Source organism: Ictidomys tridecemlineatus, chromosome 4 (assembly GCF_052094955.1).
Source record: "Ictidomys tridecemlineatus isolate mIctTri1 chromosome 4, mIctTri1.hap1, whole genome shotgun sequence".
Taxonomy (NCBI): Eukaryota; Metazoa; Chordata; class Mammalia; order Rodentia; family Sciuridae; genus Ictidomys; species Ictidomys tridecemlineatus.
Genome location: NC_135480.1, coordinates 47,290,792 through 47,312,175, shown reverse-complemented (window position 1 = coordinate 47,312,175; position 21,384 = coordinate 47,290,792). Strand labels below are relative to the sequence as shown.

At 44.3% G+C, this 21,384-nt stretch overlaps 1 protein-coding gene across 3 annotated transcripts in view; it reads left to right on the top strand.

Moving 5' to 3' along the window:
* Insc (INSC spindle orientation adaptor protein) overlaps window positions 1-20,683 on the top strand; it is a 120,711-nt gene extending 100,028 nt beyond the window's left edge. For all 3 annotated transcript variants that reach the window (XM_078046433.1, XM_005326771.4, XM_040284708.2), the window contains exons 9-13: window positions 2,756-2,934; window positions 10,033-10,099; window positions 13,430-13,585; window positions 14,691-14,767; window positions 20,066-20,683. In XM_078046433.1, the coding sequence (XP_077902559.1) occupies window positions 2,756-2,934; window positions 10,033-10,099; window positions 13,430-13,585; window positions 14,691-14,767; window positions 20,066-20,194 (608 nt within the window). In that variant the 3' untranslated portion in view covers window positions 20,195-20,683. The remainder of the gene's footprint in view (window positions 1-2,755; window positions 2,935-10,032; window positions 10,100-13,429; window positions 13,586-14,690; window positions 14,768-20,065) is intronic.
* The last annotated feature ends 701 nt before the right edge of the window (window positions 20,684-21,384 follow it).

Here is a 21,384-nt window from a genome sequence, read left to right as displayed (position 1 = left end):
ATGTGGCTCAAGCGGTAGTGCACTTGCCTGGCATGCATGCGGCCCGGGTTCGATCCTCAGCACCACATACCAACAAAGATGTTGTGTCTGCCAAAAAATAAATATTAAAAAATTCTCTCTCCTCTCTCCTCTCTCCTCTCTCTAAAAAAAAAAAAAAAAAAAAAAAAAAGAAAGAAAGAAAAGAAAAAAGAAGTATAGGCCTGGAGAGCTTGAGGAATTTTCTCAAGGGCCCACAGTAGCATTAGGATTCATGCATGAAATCTCAAACTCAAACAACCATCAGAGCCCCACAGGAAATACAAGAGTTGTGTTTCCAGTACAGAACTAGATAGAAGAAGAGAATAAAGGGGTTTGGATTCTGTATCAAGTGGACTCCCATTGATTGTTTCCATGTAGGAAAGGCCTAGATTATTTTAAAGATAGTGCATAGATTCTAAATTATATATAAAATCTCCCATTTTATAAATGTCATCAATTAATAAATAAACCAAAACATATATAGTCCAAACAGCCTTTTATTTTTTTCATGTGCTCATTTCTGCTTCTTTGTCCAGACTAGATTTCTCCCTGTGTGAGTCTTCCTATTTATTTCATCTTGATGAAGATGCATGGTAGAGCCCACTCTGAGATTTAGCAGATGGGATATATGTTTTGGGCAGCCAGCCAGAGCTCTGTTCTTTGGTGGGAAATAGTCCTCCAATTTCTTGCCATTCCCTGGAAACATTTATAAATGAGTCACTAGAATCCTCCATTTAATCTTCGTAACATCCCAGGTGACTCAGACTGTAGTTCAAATAAGTGTGCAGCAAAATTAAAAGGCACTTAGACAGTTGGGTTAGTAATTGCTGTGTTGGCAGTAATGGCCACTGCATGAGGATGAAGGGGAGTGTTTGGACCTAGAAGAAATCTTGCAGCAAAGTTGGCCAGTTGATTTCTGTAGGCTCCACCAAGGCCTGGAGGTTAGCCTGAGGGGGGTTGGATCACAGATCTGCATTTGATCCTCGTCTCTGACCATTACTTACTATCCAGAAGACATCAGGCAAACCATTTATAGAATTTATAGAATTTCATTTATATAATTTATAATAAATACTGGATTGTTGTTGGGTGTGATAGCACAGTCCCATATAGCACTCCGGTGACTCTGGAGGCTGTGGCAGGAGGATTGGAAGTTCAAGGCCAGCCTTAGCAACTTAGCAAGACCTTCAGCAATGAGTGAGACCTTGTCTCAAAAAGAAAAAAAATGCTGAGGATGTAGTCAGTGTTAAAGTGCCCCTGGATTCAATCCCCAATACCATAAAAAATTAGATTGCTATAAGGATTCAATGATTTAATGATGTACAAGCCGTATAGCAGTTTTACAACTTTGCAACACTGTATATATATATGGTAATAGCACTGCTAGCTTCTCTGACACTCATCTTCCCCATCCATAAACAGGGACAACCATTGTCTACCTTGAGGGTGCTCAGAACTTAAGTGCACCACAGATGTTTGACTAATGCTGTTATATGTCCCTTTTTGGGTAGTCCTGATTTCACTGAAAGGTGACAGGAGGTGATGTTATTTATGATGTCAGAACCTGGCAGCGTAGACGCTTGTCTTGAAGCAAGAGCTAGGGGCCATGATGTAAGATAGCTCAACTCTGAAAGCTGAACTTTATTTCTCTCCTGGGGCCATTTTCTTGAAGTGTGGCCTTTCCCCCTGGGGTTTTTGTGGAAGTATTATTAGTTGTAGAGGTCCTTGATTGGTAATCAAGTTGGAGTTGTGGGTCAGGAGTCAGGATCATTGGATGGGCAGCACCATGGACAGAGCCCTTTGCTGCTTCCTCCTGCCATAGGAGGCTATTGCAGGTTCTGTGGAGCCCATGGGGGGGATGTGCCAGATGATGAGGGATAGGCACAGTTCCCCTTAGAGACCCTTCGTGCAATTACAATGGTAAGTGGGGGCATTTGGTTAGGGCATGGCTATGGTCACTAGGATCAGAGAGAAAGAACCTGACATTCGGGAGCTCAGTGTAGGACTTACCTGCAACCAGAGGACCCTTTTCTGGGGACCAAAAGGAAATAATATAGCTCTGCTAATGGCAGCCAGAGAGGTAGAGTCTCTGTGTTTTAACTTTGGTCTCTTCTTTAAGGCAAATTTAGCAGCAGTTTTATTTACATTACTGAAGACACTGATAGGCTGGAAGTTCTTTCCTGCTTCACAACCTTTGTACCTGTATTCCTTTGCTCTAGAACGTTCTTTTCCTCCAAATATTTTTTATGACTAGCCCTTTTCTTTCTTTAAGGTCTCAGCTGTGAAGTCACCTTCTTAGGGACACTTTTCTTATATATTCCAGAGGATCTGACTTATTTTCTGTCTTAGCACTCATTTTCTCCCTCATATTTTTCAGAATTTGCAATTAGTTATATTAATTTAAAAATTTTGTTTTCTGATCCACTGGTGGAATAAGCTGAGCCAGGGATGTGACCTGGAATCAGGCTATCCCAACACACCAGGGGTGTCTGACACAGTCTTCCCTCAGTAATACTTGGTGAATAAACAAATTGTTGTCACACACCACTGTTCCAGTCCCAGCCCTGCCACCTGTGCAGACAGAGACATTTCCTCTAGTAGCTCCTTTCCTCATCTGTAAAAATGGGTACTACAACACCCACACAAATTATCTCCCAGAGGTACTGTGAGAACCCACGTGAGGTAACTGAGATGAAAGCGCTCGGCATGGAAAATTTTCTTCCTCTTTGCCATCCAGAACTGTGCCAAGAGGCCTCGTCGGGGGAAGTCTTCCTGCTGGCCTCTGCGGCCCTTGCCAACATTACCTTCTTTGATACGATGGCCTGTGAGATGCTTCTGCAGCTGAATGCCATCCGGGTCCTCCTGGAAGCCTGCCGTGACAAGCAAAGAGTGGACACGCCCTACACCCGGGACCAGGTGAGAGGCTTGGGTGGGACCAGGCCCAGGGGCTGTCACCACGTGGATGGAGGGTAGAAGACCAGTGCTCAGTTTCCGGGGTTGGGAGGATGGCGTGGCCTAACAGGACGTGGTCAGTCCTGTTAATGCCTTCCTCTGGAACTTCGAGCTTTGCACTCTGGGGGAGGGAAGATGAACAGGTTCTCAACCTTTTTTCATTGACTTTGAAGCCTCTGTATGAACTTCCCATTTTGTCCATCTAATGACTCCAAGGCCTTCCTCTGTGCCATTCAGACTGTATACCCTGGAGAGGCAGAGAGATCCATGGGCAGGTCCCCTTGACCTCCTCTTAAAGTCTGTGTCCCTGTTATATTAATGCCCATCTGACATTGTACTCTGCAGTGAATTGTTTCTTTGCTTACACACACACACACACACACACACACACACACACACACACACATACATACACACACACACACACAAAATAGGAACACAAACACAGAGGCTTGGGGCAAACTTTGATTCTGAGCCTCAACCTCTACATCTGTGACAGGTAGTTTTATATATTTGAACTCCAGGTAGGTCTTTGGGGAAATAAGAGTTTTACTAACTAAAAGTGTTTGAGGACATTGAATGAGGAACTTCCAAAGCCTGTTTGAGCTTTGATGTTCTGGGATTTTATTGCATTCTACCTTGGTTCATGCTTGGCCTGCTCTTTCCCCACCAAGGGGTGGGGTGAGTGGATCAGGATAGATTTCAGGTCTCTGTGAATTTTTTTGGGTACCTGAACTCTTAAGTTAAATGATCCCCTAACTCCCAGCCCAGCTCATCCCTGTCATTACTGTCCCTCATCCCCATCTGGTTCTTCCAGCCTTATCTCTTAGCTGAAGCAGATTTAGCTTTGTGTTCTAGGTCCTCTACTCACCCTTGGTGAAGTTCCCAAAATGCTTGCGGGATGAAGGGAAGAACCCAGATGGCACTTGACCCATTGTTTCCTACTCTCAGAATTACCTGTGGAAGGGAAGCTTCCACAGAAACTCCCAAAGAAAATTTGTACATGAGAAATAATACATGTTAGGACCTAATGACCTGCTATAGCTCCTAGTAAGTTCTTAAAAAACAGTGAATATCATTGTTTTTCAAACCTGGTGCTCCAAGGAGAAGTGCCAATAGTGAATTATCCAAAATCCTCAACTGGGCCTTCCAAGCCATTCATGATATGGTTCCAGACTTCCTTTCCAGTCCTTTTATTATTTCTTAGAGTTGGACCATCCCCCATAGAGACAAGGTGAGTTAGTGTGAACAGCTGAGGAGCAGCCATCCTGTCTCCTGATGGGAGTGCTAGCCAACGTCTACTGTAGTCATAGCCCTTGGTATGGAGAATAGGCTGGAGGGTCCACCCCATGTGATCTTCCTTATATTCTTTTCTTTTTCTTTCTTTTTTTTTTTTTTTTTTTGGCAGGGGGAGGTTACCAGGATTGAACTCGGGGGCACTCAACCACTGAGCCACATCCCCAGCCATATTTTGTATTTTATTTAGAGACAGGGTCTCACTGAGCTATTTAGTGCCTTATTTTTGCTGAGACTGGCTTTGAACTCGTAATTCTCCTACCTCAGCCTCCCAAGCTGCTGGGATTACAGGTGTGTGCCACTGTGCCCGGCCTTATATTCTTTTCTTAAGCTACATACACACAATTGCACCAATCTAACATGACAAAATATCCGTTCACCTTCAAATGCCTCTCCTGTGGCTAACTCTGCTCATTTCATACAAGATCAAGTAATGAGGCCATACGAATTGGGATTTTGGAGTCAGATAACCTAGGCTTAAAGCTTGTCTGCTATTAATAATCACTTTGTGCAGTTCAGTCTGCTTTTCTTCATTTGTAAAATGGGAATAGATAATACGTGCTTTGCAAAGTTGAAACGAGAATTAAATTAATGAATACAATTCTTGGTACAGATCCTGGCACATAGAAGCTATTAAATGAATGGAAGCCACTGTCAGCATTATCAATACTATTGGCACACAGCAGTGAGTGGGAACCTCCAGAAAGGAGTGGCCTTATCTGTAAAATGGGCATGCCTCTTCTAGCTTGGTTCTGAGACCCCCTTCCATTCACCAGGAGTGGCCGATCACCTCTTGAAGCCTCAGTGATTCTTGGGAAGGAGAGGGCTTGAGTAGGCTGTGGGTAAGCTGTAGGCAAATATCAGTTCTCTCTGCATCTAGAATTGGGAGTTTTCTCTGTCCTCCTTTCCGAGCCAGGAACGTCACCCACTGTCCTCAGGATGGCTTCACCTTCTGCCCTGGCTCTGAGCAACCACTTAGCTAGTGAGAGCACACCCATTAAAGAAACAAATGGCTCTTTCCTGTGGCAGAGGGAGGATTAAGGTGATCAGAGGACTCTCTGTAATGAAGACAAAGAAGATGAATGAGGCTCTGAAGTGTTCACCACCCCCTGAAATACTTAGGAGATTAAATGCCCCTCGAGGCTTCCAGTAATGAATCTGCGGATGACGCCAATGCTGTACTGAGCCTGTTGCTCTTGGATCTAGGCTTTGTCCATCTCTGTTTGGACACTGAGAACCCATCCATCATCCCAGCAAGCTGAGTCCACGTCATTTACCCAACAGAAGCTTTGCTGCCCATGCCTATCCTGTACCCACCCTCAGGGTGTGGACAGTGGTGAGGGGCCTTGGGACAGGATTCTTACACCCCCTTCTGCTAATCTAGAGGAGGGCTATGTGGGCTGCAACTGGATATTATCAGAAGAGCATCCTAACAAGTGATTTTTTTAATCCCAGGTGGTATTTCCCAGGGCCTATCCTGTCCAGGTAATCCATCTTCAGACTTGACAGGGGTGAGAAAGGGGCTGCCTCCAGGCTCTGCCCATTGAAGAGTGACAATTGAGATTGCAGAGGACCGGCTGTTTCATCTAATCGACAACAAGAGACTTTTACTGAGCATGACTTTTTGTGATCTTTGCATTGCTTTCAGAGAGGTAGTGGACATTCCACTTCCCATAGAAATTTTAAGTGACCAGATGTTTTAACATTTCTGGGACCTTATTGAATATCATTTATTAGGAGCCCATTTATCAGAAATGCCAGTTACTAGGAGCTGTAATTTTGACTGACATCTCAAAAGTCCTCTATAGTTTATAAAGCTCTGTCATGTACAAATATGACATATGAACCCAGCACAAGTTTTGGGTTCAGGCAGGCCTGATTTCAAATCCTGGCTCTGCTATTTCCCATGTAGCCTCAAAGCAAAGCAATTAACTTCTCTGAGCCACAATCCTCATCTGGGTAATGGGGACCATAACATTTTCTCCGTCCTCATTCATTATTATTATTAGATGGAATAATGCTGCTGAGATGCTTGCAATCAAAGTAGATGCTCAGTAATAAAAGGCTCATAGATATGTAGTGGAACTGATTGATGTGGGTCTGAGACGGGGAATGTCAGCTTTGGAACAGGAAGGTAGGGTCAGAAAATGTAGTTAATGTGGTGGGGAATGTTACATGTGTGAATTAGCATGTGGCCTGTGTTGCTTCCACCTGTGCATGGGCAAATACAAAGTGTGTGAGGGGTGAAAAGTCACTTAAAGAGGTGGATATTTTTATCGGCACATGAAGATACATGCTGTTTATTGACAAATCCAAAGAGGTTTGGGGGTGGAAGGACCCAAGATCATACTATCCAATCCTGATCTGCTCCAGAAACCCCTCCTTTCAAGTCAAGGGCAAAGCAAGCACCGAGGATATGGTGTGGGATATATGTGCTCTCTAGTGCCTCTTAAGAGTCCTTTGCTTAGTTTATTAACAGCTTGGGACCTACAGATGGTAGCAAGTATGATATTGGTTGTTCCTCTGGTCTGAAGGGTTCCTCCAGCTCTAAGGCATTTCTTCCCTTTGGTAGTGATCGCCTATTCACTCTTGGCAAACCCATGCTCAGCTCCAGATGCACTGGTGTTATATTGGTTTGTTCTCCTTTACCCTGTATTTCAATGCTAGGACCTTCCAGGCTTGGCTATCCAGAGGCAGATTATTATCATTTTATTTCACAAATGTTCTGGGTGTATGATGAAACATTAACCCATTGAATGCTCATTACAATTGTATAACATACTTTTTTTTTCATCTCCTGTGGTATGCCAAGTAATTCTGCCCCCAAAGATACCCATGTCCTAATCTCAAAAACTTATGAATAAGTTCCTTTACACGGCAAAAGGCTTTTTGTACAAGGTAACTCATTAAGGATTTTGATATAGGAATGTTATATAGATGGGCCCAATGTAATCACATGGATTCTTGTAAGAGGCAGGCAGGAGGATCAGAGAGAACAAATGATCAGGGGAGCAGAGTCAGAGTAATGCAGTGCGAGGAGGCAAGGAATGTGAGCAGGCGCTGGAAACTGGAAGGTAAGGAAATGGATCCTCTTCTAGAGCCTCTGGAAGGAATGCAGAGATATCAATACCTAGATATTAGCGCCTTGAAACCCATTTAGGACTGCTGACCTCCAAAATTATAAGATAATAAAAACTGTGTTGTTTCAAAGCCACTAAGATTATAGTCATTTGTTATAGCACCAATAAGAAGCTCATACATTTTTATTAACTAAAGTACAGAAATTCAAGTAACATGGCTAAGATCATATGGAAAATAAGTGATGGAGCCAGGATTTGAACCTGGGCTGATCCAGGCACTTAGTCACTCAACCATGCTGCCTCTCTCTAGGGTCTCTCTCAAGGGTGATGCTGTGTTCACCAAATATCTATAGAGGGAACAGGAGAGATAGGATTTAATTAAACACCATCAGATTGGACTGAATGAGCCTGGGCCAGGGAAAGCTGTCTGCCTGGCTCCTGTATTCTGTCCCCCCATGGCATTGCTAGCTTGTATCCCACCAGGTAAACCAGTTGTCCCTAAAATCCCAGGTGTGGGCTTGATTGAAAGAACCAGTGACCTCTTTCCCATCCACATCACAGTGCATACAAGGATGTTTCAAAAGGGAGACTCAAAGCAGGGCATAATTGGCATTTATTCAAATTGTGCTTAATTGAATACTTCATCTGTACCTCAGAAAACCACATGGGGTACAGACTCTGTAAAGAGGAAGTAATTTTCATTAACGGGATCTAAATTAGTCTGACACAAAGACCTACCTGGTGCCTTTGACACACAGGATAATTGCTATGTATGAACCTGCTGCTTCAGACAAAGGTTTTTTTTCTTTTTTCCTCTCCCCTTCCTTCCTTCCTTCCTTCCTTCCTTCCTTCCTTCCTTCCTTCCTTCCTTCCTTCCTTCCTTCCTTCCTTCCTTCCTTCCCTTTTTTCTTCCTTTCTTATGTCATGAATCTGCATTTCAAGCAAGGATCTCTGAGAGCCCAGGCTGGAGGTGCTTGGAGTGCAGCAGCCTCTTTGGTGCTAAGAGAAGCTATGCTCGGAGAAACCAGATGAACTACAAGGACTTGTAGCTCCTCCCTCTTAAGCCTGTGCACTTTATGCATCTTGGGGAACCTTCCGCTTTTTGACTGCATCTTTAACTGTCTTTTTCCTCAAACTCCTTCCACTCAATCCATTAACACTTATAGCTCTGAAAGAAGAAAAAAGAACTTTCAAGAATGAAGCCTCCTTTTCTTCTACTATCTTTCTAAAATGCAAACATTCGCTTGTCACTTCCTTGATAAAACACTGGGTGTGGCCGAGTTGGCTTCACATGAAGGTTTTGGGACATTCTCCTGCGTCTCCACCCCAGTCATGCTTCTCCACCCAGACCTGCCCAGGCCTGAGTTGGAAGGGGCTGATACACAATACAGGGATGCTGAAGCAACCTCAGCAGGTGGTGTCCCTTTTCATCACATGTCTAGAGGAGAAGGGGGAGATGTTCTATGAATATGGCAAGCTTTTCCCTGTTAAAAAAAAAATCTGTTTAAGAGATTTTTGCATGCTTTATTTTCTAGAGCAATGTGCCAATAGTAGACCAATTAAAGTCTAGGTAATACTTTCTTGGTAAACATCTAATTGCTATATAGTTTCAGAATTCAAGCTGCCTAAACTGTCTTCTGGAGATTGCTGTCTCAGAGGTGGAGACATGGCATTTGTTTATACTGTGCCTGAGGCTTTGAAGGGGCATTCAGGAGAGTAGGCCTACACCCGCAAGGAGTGCTTTAAAATCTGTTATTTTTAAAATTACCATTTGAGAGTGCTTCTGCTCCTGTGGAGGAGGGTGAATTTTCATTTTGCTGCTTATTTCAGGAGCATTGTTACAGGTGGTCTCTTTCAACAGGTAGCATGTTTTCAATAAATTCCAGTGGTGTTCTGGCACCTTATACAGTATGGAGCCCTTTACTGGCCCATTTCTTAATCCACTTTTGTGCTGTGAGTTGACTGAGCTCCCTTGACTATGCCAGGAGTGGAGTGGGTTACAGCTCATGAGGTTGTAACCAAACCTTGCTGTCTGCCTAATATCCATGACCCATGACTGAAGACCTTGTCCTTCAGTGATGATCAACAAGTGAAACTTATAAAGTGTAGCTGACTATGAAAGTTCTGATTCAATTCCTTGTAATACATGATGTTTGGGGTGTAGTGCTGCCTCTTCACATGAATGCTCTCTACCTTGACCTCAGCCTTCATTCATTTCATATTAAAGGTAGGTGGGGGTCAGAACCAAGGAAAGAGAGATGGGGGAACCTAATCCAGGGTAGGGGGGAATTTCAGGAGGACAAGCCATTTCAGAGGAAACAAAGGGTCCAGTGACCTGTCCAGTCTATCCGTATTGTAGAACCTGGGTCCAGAGAGGCTCTGCAGGAAGACATCTGGGTCCCAGCTTCACTCAGGGTGATACTGTTCTCCTTGTTTGGGGTCCCAGGGTCCTTGGGGACCATCCCAGAGCCATATGCTGGTGAATGGGCATTTTCACTGGGGGACTATACCTGGGTGGCCGGAGCTCATGATGAGGGAAGAAGATACCATGGAAGGATGGGGTGGCGTGAATAGTAAGGAGTCTTGGGCTGCAGGGGCACTCTGTAGCCCTAGCTGTCCTGTCTATGGAGAGCATCATTGGAATCTTGTGTGACTATTTTCTTCGTTTCTCCATTCTCTTTTTCAGATCGTGACCATCTTGGCAAACATGTCTGTTCTGGAGCAGTGTGCTTCTGACATTGTTCAGGAGAATGGTACGTCTGGTCAGCGGTGCACATGTTGTATGAATTACCTGGGTATACTGGGCCACATACCTTTATGTTATGTGAATGCCTTCCTGTATGTAGCTACATAAATATATACATGTCTCCACATTTGTAGGAGTGTGTGTAGGTGTGCTTCTGTGTAAAACCAGGCCAGTATATAAGTACTTGATCACCTTCATAGATGTGTTAACTTTTTGTCAATGTGATCAAAATACCTGACAATCACATTCAGAGGAGGAAAATGTTTAATTTGAGCTCACAATTTTAAAGGCTCAGTCTGTGGTTGGCCAGTTCCATTGCTCTGGGCCTAAGGTGAGGCAGAACATCATGGTAGAAGGGCATGGTGCAGGGATACTGCTCAGTTCATGGTGGCCAGAAGGCAGGGGTTGGGGGGGAGGGTCACCAGGTACAAAATATAAACCCCAAAGGCACACCCCTAGTGACATACTTCTTCTAGTCATACCCTACCTGCCTATCGTTATTGCCCAGTACAGTAGTCCTTTCAAATTATTACTCTTATCAAGTGGATTAATCCACTGTTTAGGTTACAGCTCACATGATCTAATCATTTCACCTCTGAACATTCCTGCATGGTCTTACCCTTGGGCTTTCAGGGGACACCTCATATGCAGACTGTAATAATGGGCTTAACATTCTACCCGGAGAGAGTCAATGAAGGAGAAGATAGAGAACACCAGATGGTGATAGTGCCATGAGTGGAAAAAAGCAGGGAAGGGGGCAAATGGTCTCAGAATTGGAGTCATGATGGTGGTTGTCATTTCAACTAAAGTGGTGAGGAGAAAGCAGATATTTCATTATGATTCACAAAGTAAAAATATACTCCTACCAAGGCATGCATTCCAACTTAAAATTGTCCCTATCTCATTTGATTTGGTTTCAAAAGAAGGGTGTGGAAGGGGTGAGTCAGAGGGTGGGTTGGCAGCCTTAATGCCTCTACCCACTGCATCTCTTCTTCATTTGCCCCCTGTTCCACCTTGAACTGAGGGCTTCAGCAAGGTCCAGGTGAGGTGAGGCCAATCCTCAGCCTGGGAGCTGATCTAGTCAGTCTCTGCCAGAGGACAAGGTGGATGCCTTGCAGCTGGGAGCAGGGAGGGGTGTGGCAAGGGCTTCCTGTGACTGGGAAATAAGGGAGCAATTAGCAGACGGTTGGAGACCAGAGACGCTAATGAGGCAGAGTGAGCTGGGAGCCTGGGCTGGCTGTGGCTGCTCCTGTGATCCCCCTTTGAGCAGGCTGCCCTGCCTCTTACCAAACATACACTTCCCCACCCCCCACGGCTCTAATACTAATTGAAAGACATCATTTTGTGTTAATTTTCTGTGATTGAGCTAATAATGAGAAACTGTGCTGAGCCAGCTGAGGCCAAGAGGAGAGGCTGCGTGGTGTCATTTGTGCCCGCAGCCTCCAGCACTTATTCTTACGCTCAAGTGGCCAATGAGAGTGGGCCCCGCAGGCCTGTGTACTTGAGGTTGGAATATCTGGCATCTGTAGAGGGTTTTATGGTTTTCAAAGTGCTTGGCTTGTTTGGTCCCCGGTTATTAAGACCTACTATGTGCCTGGCATTGTGGTGGACAATGAAAACTGTTAAATAAGTTCCTGCCTTTGTCCTAGAGGGTCTCCCAATCCAGAAGGATGTTCTGCCTTGACACATGGTAGGGGTGTAACATCCACAAGAGAATGATGCCCCAGAGCAGGGCTAACATAGTGCTTGACGTATGAGAACTGGAACTGTATTATATGGATTTGAACTCGGTTATTTGATAATGGTTTGGCTTCTCTGCCTTTCCACCTACAAAATGGAACAATAATAACATCTGCCTGATAGGGATGATGTGAGGTTTCCCAGGAAGCATGCTGGAGAGTATTTGGCATAGAACCAGCACTGCTCAAACTTCCTGTTCTTTGGGGTTTAGCTTAGGAGAGTTTGATGAGGGGACTACTTACAGAAGTGGGGCAGGATTTGAGAGATCTATCATGGCGGCAATGCAACTAGAGGTTACTGGAAGATAGTAGGACTCCTAGGTCTGGGCAGGGCAAGCCTGTTCGCACAGTCTGGGCTCTGAGAGCCCATGATCTAAGCCACAGGATACTTACAGGGTCCAGACAATTAAAAAAAAAAATGGGTGAAGTGGACTCACCAGGGACCGATCCATCTCATCTAAAAGAGTGAACTTCTAATAGGCTTCTTACCATGCAGAAATGTTGGGAGTTTAGTGGGAATAGGAAAGACAGCAGAATGAATCAGATATCACTTTCCTATGTTCATATATGAATATACTACATGAAACTCCATGTCATGTACAACCACAAGAATGGAATCCTAATTTGAATTAATTATACTCCATGTATGTATAATATGCCAAAATACACTCTACTTTCATGTATATCCAAAAAGAACAAATAAAAATATTTTTAAAAATTTAAAAAGGAGATAATTCTTTAGAAATAATTAAAAATCTAGATTTTTATGGAACGTGGGTGCAGGCTGAGGCAGTTGGGAAATGGCTCACAAAGAAGGTAGATTTGGACACAGACCCACAGGATGTGAGCTATTAGACAATAAAAGGGAAATGGGTATCCTCTGTAGAAAGACAGGGTGGGCAAAGGCTCCAGGTGAGAGTGGATGTGGGTAGAACATTCAAAAGACAGGTCTGGTTGGTTCAGGGAAAGTGGGAGGATTTGGGGCAGACTAAAATCTCACGTTCTCACTCTTCCACCTTCTTCCAGTGTTTGAACTGCTGTAAAATATTTGATCTAGTGATTCCAGCCTACACTTGGGTTAGCTACCAGGGGACTTGTAACCTCTGGAACTGTTTCAAATGCCAGCCTCAGAGGCCAAGAGGTGTTAGATGGAAACTTGTCTGAGTTCCAGGACCAACCCCCCCAAGGACCCAATGTGTGACTCTGGGCAAGATGTATCCCCTCTCTCTGGACCTCAATGAGGAATTAATAGTACCTAGTTCATGAGGCTATTGGGATGTTTTAGGAGATCACCCATTTACTGTGCACTTAGCACAGTGCCATGTCATAAAAGCTCAGTAATAGCATTAAAAAATATATATATTGATGTCCTCCAAATGCCCCTTCCCAGTACAGTGACTCGGTACACAGAACCAGGCACACCCCGGTAGGATAGGAAAAGGAAAGAGGTGGTTATGTGTGGTGTACACCCTCTGGTTGAGACCCTATAAGTCCTTTGACAGCCTGTGCTTGAGCCCTGTAGAAATCAGTCCAGCTGGTCCCATGGGAAAGGCCCCATGCTGGAGGTGGGTACCAACTGTTTTTTACTTCCTCCCCAGGAGTCCAGCTCATCGTGGGCATGCTGTCAGAGAAGCCAAGATCTGGGACCCCAGCTGAGGTGGCAGCCTGCGAGAGAGTCCAGCAGAAAGCTGCCGTGACCCTGGCCCGTCTCAGCCGAGACCCAGATGTGGCCCGGGAAGCCGTGCGGCTCAGCTGTGAGTGACGCTGGTTGTGGCCAGAGTGGAGAGGGGGACTTGGGGATGGGAACAGCCCCGATTTCATGGTGGCTTCAGTGGGATACAAGGCAAGGACTAGCTGGGGTAAGCTCCTCGCTCTGGCTGCTGGGATATGCTAGAGGCCTGGGATATTGCCCTGTAGTCTAGTTTATAATTTGGGGCTAAAGAAAGAAGAAGAAAGAATTAAAAAGGCAAAAGTTAGCCAGAACAGTCACTCTCCTGCAGTTACCTTGTTAATGAGGACCCCGATCTTTCAGTCACTCATTCATTTACTTATTTACTCACTTATGCAGTTATTTTTTACTCATTCATTTACTTATCCACTCATTTGTTTATTTACTCACTAATTCATTCCATCATTAACAGATTTGTTGGTTCAATAATTTGCCATTAACTCGTTCATTAGTTCACTCATGAAATCACCCAGTCATTGCTAGTTCCTTGCTGTCCTGACCTCAGGCTTAAAGCCTCATGGGGGTGACCAATATCGAAAAAATATCTGCATTGGAGTATCATAAGAGCAAAACTTCAAAGCACAATTTTCAGGCATGAGAAGTAGACCATGTTTCTCTGGGGTGGGGGAGGTCAAAGAATGTTTGAACAGGGAGGTGAGTCTTCAGGTGAAACATTAGTAGAGTCTTTAGTTTTGGGTAATTTTAACTGCAATACATTTTCTGATTAAAATAGACAATTGGGGTGGGGGAAGTTTAGCTGGGAAGTTGCTCTGGCACCGACATAAATGTTAAACAGTTCTGGTAAAACCAGATGTACATGAGCTGGAAGTCCTTTCTCAGAGTGATGGGTAAGGCCTCCGCTGCATTTTAACTAAGCTCAGTCTTGGCCAGTGTCCTGGCCCTTGGGAGTTTGACTCTGATGCTCCAGCTCTGGCTGCCCCTGATCAGGGTCTGTTCATAGCTGAAGTAGAAAGTCTAAACCACGTTCTCCTCCAGGTGGGTTCAGTCCCTTCCTTGGCAGATTAGGGGAGAGAGGGGGGCCCTGTGTGTGAGGCAGGACCAGCACCTCTGGATCAGCCTGGCTGGACCTCCCTGTCCAGGACATGAGGGTCTCCCTGTGTCTCGTGCAGGTATGTCGCGTCTCATCAAGCTTTGCAGATCCCCATCAGAGAGGAACAGCAGTGATGCCGTGCTGGTGGCCTGCCTGGTGAGTTCTCAGCCTTCCCCAGCTTCCCCCTGGCCTTCAGGCTTGCAGACTGGAGGCCGGGAGAGCTGGCTATACCACACTTGGTTCAGCTAAGGCTTCAAACCTCTCTGAGCTTTAGCTCTTCTCTTAAAAGAGTTATAATTGTAATATTTATTTTTCTTAATGAAAAATCGTGATGAAAATTATATGAGCTCATATATGTGAAAGACATGGGCTGTCCCACCGCCTCTATTTTAGTAACCTTTGAGGGAAATCTTAATGGGTGGTGGTAATGTCATGGTGTCTGCAGTACATGGGAGCCAGGATATGGATGTCTCCTGCATGTTCCCAAGTGGCCACTATGAGAAAAGTCTTCTTTTCCCCTCTGCTGGGCTGTACCAACATTGTGGCTCTCTCCTCCTTTGTGGGATAGGACGAGAGGGAACCTAACAGGACAGGGAGGACCATTCAGCCAGTCGCTAGTATCTTCACCTTGAACCTGAGCAATATATTCTGGGAGATTCCCACCCAACTTACTGATGGTAGGGGCCCACCACAATAGTATCAGCAGTGGCAGAGGGAAGTGTGTGCATGGTTTGTGTCTACTCTTCCCTCAGTGGGGCTATAATGAATCCCAGGGCACAGTAGCTTCCAATTGGAAGCATCCTGCGCCCTGGGAAGCCATTGTATAAACAGGGGCACTGACCTCCAGAGGAAGGTGCCAGACGTTTAGTCCTTAGTGAACACGTAGGAGAAACAATGATCTGAAGGCTCTTTCAAGCTGAGTCATAGTCCTAGTAAAGCCTTCTCCTCACCCTGTCATTTTTTTAACTGAGCCCAGCTCAATTCTGGAAGCTGCAGATGGGCCTTGTGTAACTGTAGAAACAGGGGGCTTTGCAGTTAGACAGACCTGTCCTGGTCTCCCCATTAATGAGCTGTGTGACATTGAGTAAGTCAAAGTGCTATGTATTTTACTCAATAAACATTTACTGAATAATTTTGTGTGCCATTTACTCTTTTAGGCCTTGGGAATATATCCGTGGAATAAAAAAAAGTCTCTGTTCTTCTGTGGCTCTTATTCTGGGACATACAGGGTAATATTAATGCTTTCTGTGCCTTTGGCAATCTGATGAATATTATTCTCAAAACAGTGTTTAAAGTGTATATGATAAAATATACAGAATTAAAAAGAAACTCAATTATATTAAGATAATTATTAAAATATTTAAGCATGTGACATAGTAGTACACGTTTTTTAATTAACACATTGAATATTCTCTAGCAATGGGTATAATGAGTACTGTGATGTTGACTAGCAATGGCTATCAGTGATATTGGAAGGTATCTTCACAATCCGTAATACTTTATGGTTTGTTGCTCTAAGTTTCAGTTAGACGTTTGGGAAAATGAAGATGTAACTCCCATCCAAGTTCATAGGCCCTCTTAAGTTTGCTTGATCTAGCAAGTAAAAATTAATAGCTGGCAAACACTATTGGCCCCAACTACTACTATCTTGACTGCTCCACTGAAGAGGCCCAAGGAAATGTTAGGAGCATTGAAAGTACTTGGAAGCCTTTAAGCTCCTGGACAGTGGGGCTTGTTACCATTTCCAAGGCCATTTTTACTATTGGTTTGAAGGAGGGCACATAGAAGGGTTTGGCCACTATCTTTAATCAATCAAGGGACTTTCAAGAAGAAAAGGGATTCCATTTTTTCTTGTGGATGATCAAGATGATGTAGCCCCTGCTCCCTAAGCCATCCCTGCTGAGTTAATTTTCCTAATGACAGTTGACAATCATGACACTCCCATGAAACCCCCATGGATTCTGTGGCTCCCGATTATCTAAGGGCTACTGTCCACCTACTCAGCCCCAGGGTCTGAAGGCTTCCCACTGTCTCCAGGCCCTGTACCAAGCTGCAGTACCCTGAACTGTGCCCTGGCCTGTGCCCTAAGCAGATGCCCTCTCTACAACTGTTTGTTGAAATCCTGTTCATCCTTCAAGGCTCAGATCTACATCCCTCTCCTCTGTGAACCTTCCCAGGGGCCCTCTGTGGTGGGAGGGGCAGCAAGCAAACAGTATATACCTGGGCCTCCCCTCTTGCATTTTATCTTTCCTGCCTCAGGCAGATTGTGTTCCAAGCTCCTGGAATTCAAACAAAGACCTATTTGACTCTGGAGATTTGGCTTTTATATCAGACCATCTTATGTCCAACCAGCTTTCTTTCCTGCTGTCTCATGGTCCTGGTCTTACTGTTGACTCATAGGGGAGGGTCTGTATTCCTACCCCCTTCTAGCCTGGAACCTTCTTAGGATAGTGGTCTTCTTTTCCTAGCTCTTTGTATTTCCACAGGACTACTTTCTTGTCTGACTCATAGACTGGGGGACTTTTCCTCCTTCCTTCCCCAGCCACCGGTGTTTGAGGGCTCGACTCCATGGCTCGACTCCACAAGGGTTCCAACCTAGGAGTATGGTCCCTGGCTGGAAATGGGTCCACTTGGATCCCATCCTGGAAGATGAAGTCGGGAGCTACTTTTCCTGCTCTTACCCTGGCCTTAATTCCACTTTCGAAGGCTCTCTTCCAGTGGAGGGAGTAAATTTCAGTTATTGTTTCCCGTGTCTGGGAAAGTGACAGCGCAGATCGCCTCTCGCAAATAGAATTGATTTTTCCTTAATGAAGCGGCTGTCAGCGGGCTGCTGGGCTTGTGTTAATACTTAGGTGTTTTCAGGCTGTCTGGGACTAAGATTCTGTGATGGCTGGCTGTTAACCCTCCTGGGAAGGCAGAGGCTGAGAGAAAGGCTTGGAAGGGCGTAGGGTCTTCTGAGGGTGCTGGATGCTGCATTGCATGGGGTTCACGTCCTGTACACTTTCTGGGGGACCCTGGGGGGATGTGGGTGCCTGTTTTCTGTCTTAGTCTTGGTTTGGTTTTCCTCTCTGCCTCTTTACCTCCTACCTCTCTCCCATCACCTCCAAGGTCTCCCTTTCTCCATGTCACTATTTCTTTCTCTCTCCATCACCCTTGCAGCCCCCTCCCTTTCCCTTCACCAAGTTCATCTCCGTGTCCCCATCCCAATGTCTCCTCCTTGTTCTGTCTCTATTTTTTATTCTCTCTACTGTGCTAACTCATTGATGCTGCTACTGATGTGTCCCTTTTCTCTCTTTCTTTCTGTCTCCCTCTGCTCTACTTTATTCTTAACTCTGAAGATGCAAAATGCATGTTTGCCCTCATAGCCTCGTCTGCAGAACACTCCCTGGTTCTGTTTCCACATCTTGGGGACAATTTTTTTCCCTCATTTTTTTTTTCCCTCGGTTTATTTTTTTGATAGTAGATGTTGAGTATCTTTTTACTAGCATTTTTTAATGATTTATACATCCAATGTAGGAATGTCCATATATTGTTTCAGTTTTTATTTTAGAAATGATATTGCAAGTAATAAAAATATTTCTTATGTATGTGAGTACAATTTAAAATTAATTTCCTCATTTGGAGCCAAGAGGAATCAGAAAGTTCTGTGGAGTTTAGCCTCTTTAGCCCTTGGGGTGGGTCCGATGCCAGGAGAGGCAGGACTCAGTAGTTTGGGGAGTTTACTTCCTGTCACTAGTTACTTAGACCCTGTGCATCATCTGGCTTGAACTTGACAACATCTGTGCCCCCCAGACCAGCTCATATCATCCTCCCTATTCATTCTCTTGGCCTGATGTCTCAGCAATGTTTTAGGCTGGTTTTAAAGCACCTCATTTGTTTACTTCTTGTTATCAAACAGGTGTCAACCCTGGGCTGCCTGCTGTATCAGAGAAATATAAAACAAGATCCCTATCCTTGAGGAACTCAGAGTCTAATGTGGGAGATAAACACCTAAAAACCAGTTCTGATTAAGTATGAGAGGGTTGAGGTCAGCACAGGGGCCCAGAGTGTAGGGAGGAGGGCAGAATGTCTCTGCTTCAAGGTAATCAGAGAAGGCTCCCCAGAGGAGGTGACAAGAATGGATGTATCTGCTGGCTTTGAAAGAGTGGGAGGGACTCGGTGTCACAGAAGAGCATGAGCAAGGGCACATGCACATCAAGCGGAATCTCATATCCAGTGGTCAGTGAGGGCGGGGGGACTTTCACCCCTCTTGCTAGACTTGAATTTATTTCTCAGTGGCAGAATCTTTATTGACTTTGACTGTTTTCCCTCTCTTCCCTCTTTCTTTCCACTCCATAGTGTTTTTTTTAAACTTTTTAAAAAATATATTTTTATAACTTTATTTTATTTTTTTATGTGATGCTAAAGATCAAACCCAATGCCTTACCCCTGCTCGGTCCTGGGGATTGAACTCAGGGATGTTTAACTACTGAGCCCCAGCCCCAGTCCCCCTCCCCTATAGTGTTTTGTATAAGACCTTGCCGCATTTATGGGTAAATAAATAATCCTTGTTACTGTAAGATTGCTCTAGGGATCTGGAAGCAATAATATAATTCCATTGATGCTGCTAACAGTTCTAGTCTCTAGAAAGAACACATTTTGAACTTACAGAGGCCACTAAGTAGCCCAGGTCTTTAAAATGACAGTTCTTTAAAATAACAAGTTTCCTAAAATGATTGAAAAACCAAGATGAGCCAAGCAGTGGAGCATGCCTGTAATCTCAGTGGCTTGGGAGGCTGAGGCAGGAGGATCACAAGTTTAAGGGCAGCAACTTAACGAGGCCCTAAGCAACTTAGCAAGATCCTTTCTCAAAATAAAAAATAAAAGAGGGCTGGGGATATGGCTCAGTGGTTAAACACCCCTGAGTTCAATCCCTAGGCCCAAAAGAAAAGAAAAGAAAAACCAAGATAATAAGACTATTAAGATCACTGAGGTTTTTTTTTTTTTTTTTTTTTTTTTCCGAGGGGGGCCCTGTAGGGAGAGTTGAATTCAGGGGCACTCAGCCCCTAAGCCACATCCCCAGCACTATTTTGTAATTTATTTAGAGACAGGGTCTCACTGAGTTGCTCAGTGGCTCGCTTTTGTTGAGGCTGCCTCTGAACTTGCGATCCTCCTGCCTCAGGCTCCCAAACAGCTGAGATTACAGCTTTGTGCCACTGCGTCCAGTGATCATTGAGTTTTTAAGGTGACATCTTCCTTAATTTCCAAGGTATAAATGAAACCAGGTGATCATGTGATAAGGATATCATGGTGACCAAGTTACAAAATGCTCACTAGGTGCAAGATGGCCAAGATGATCAGGTCTGATTGTCTTTTAAATGTGCCACTTCCTGAAACACATCTCTCAGGACAGCTGAAGGAAATACATCCCTGACCAGGGCCCTGCCTGACCTGTGTCATCTGTCTCCTCCCCAGGCTGCCCTGCGTCGTTTGGCTGGGGTCTGCCCCGAAGGCCTGCAGGACTCTGACTTCCAGCAGCTGGTCCAGCCCCGGCTTGTGGACTCCTTCTTACTCTGTAGCAACATGGAGGAGAGTTTCGTGTAGTGAGTGTTGGAGAGGAGAGGCATCCCCCCACACACACTTTTTCTGCCGCTTGGAGTACACTACACACCTGTGAACACACCTGAGTACATGACAGCTCTCCTCACCTCCTTATTTATACCTAATTTATTTTTTACATGAAATAGACAGAAGGCGAAACCTTCTAGCAACATCATCAAACAGTAGGTGGTCCTTGGGAATCGGTTTTTGTTTTTATCTTTTGACTTCTGTGGCTTTTAAGTTGCAGATGTTGAAATGCACAAGAGCTAATGTGACAGATTGTCACGGGTGATTCACTTCATCTGTTTTCTCTGCTCTCACTGTATAATCGTGCCTGACTTTTTTAAACTTGGAAACCAGAGTATTTTAACTGGCCAGCAGTTTTGTTTAAAAGTTAGATTTGCACTTTCCAAACATTTAAAATGAATTTCACAGTTGGACAGAATATGCTGGAAAGAAAGTTTTCTTCTTTAATAAATGAAATTATATGAATTGTGTCTTAGATTTTTTTTCTGACTAAATTGTGTCATAACCTAATTCTTGCTTCCCAAGCTTTCATTCCATGAAAACCTTTCCTACTATTAAAAATGCATAGAGAATTTTTAATTTTGTTTTGCTTTTGTAGGTACAGACATGAGTTAAGTTCTGAGTGATTTAATGAGAAATCACAATGACTTTAAAAATTATTCCCAGTCACCAGAAACTTGGGTTCATTTGATTCTCCTGTTCTTGTATGACCTCCTCTCACCTCCTGCTGAACAGAATCTTGAGATGAGGCTTATTGACTAATTCTGCTTCAGAAGGATACTTGAAAGCAAGGGTGTGCTGGAGCTGGCTCATACTGGCTCACAAAGGACGATTTTGAGAATTTCTTCTTAAATTTAAATTTCTTAAATTTCTTCTTAAATTTCTTCATGTTCTGTGAACTCCTGTTGACAACCTGAAACTGGCTGTGGTGGTGGGACATTTACACCACAGAAATAGGCAGGGGCTACAAACCAGAGCTTTTGATTTCTTCAGAGAGCCATTTCCCACTCTCACAGTTTGAAAGTATCACAAAAATTTGTGAATCCCTCTGAAAGGTTTAATGCAATCATATTGTGATATGATTTTATATAATTTCAAAAAACATTTCTTGAATTCCCTATTACTAGTCTAGGTGAATTAACCTAATGTATCAGGTCCTGGGCTTA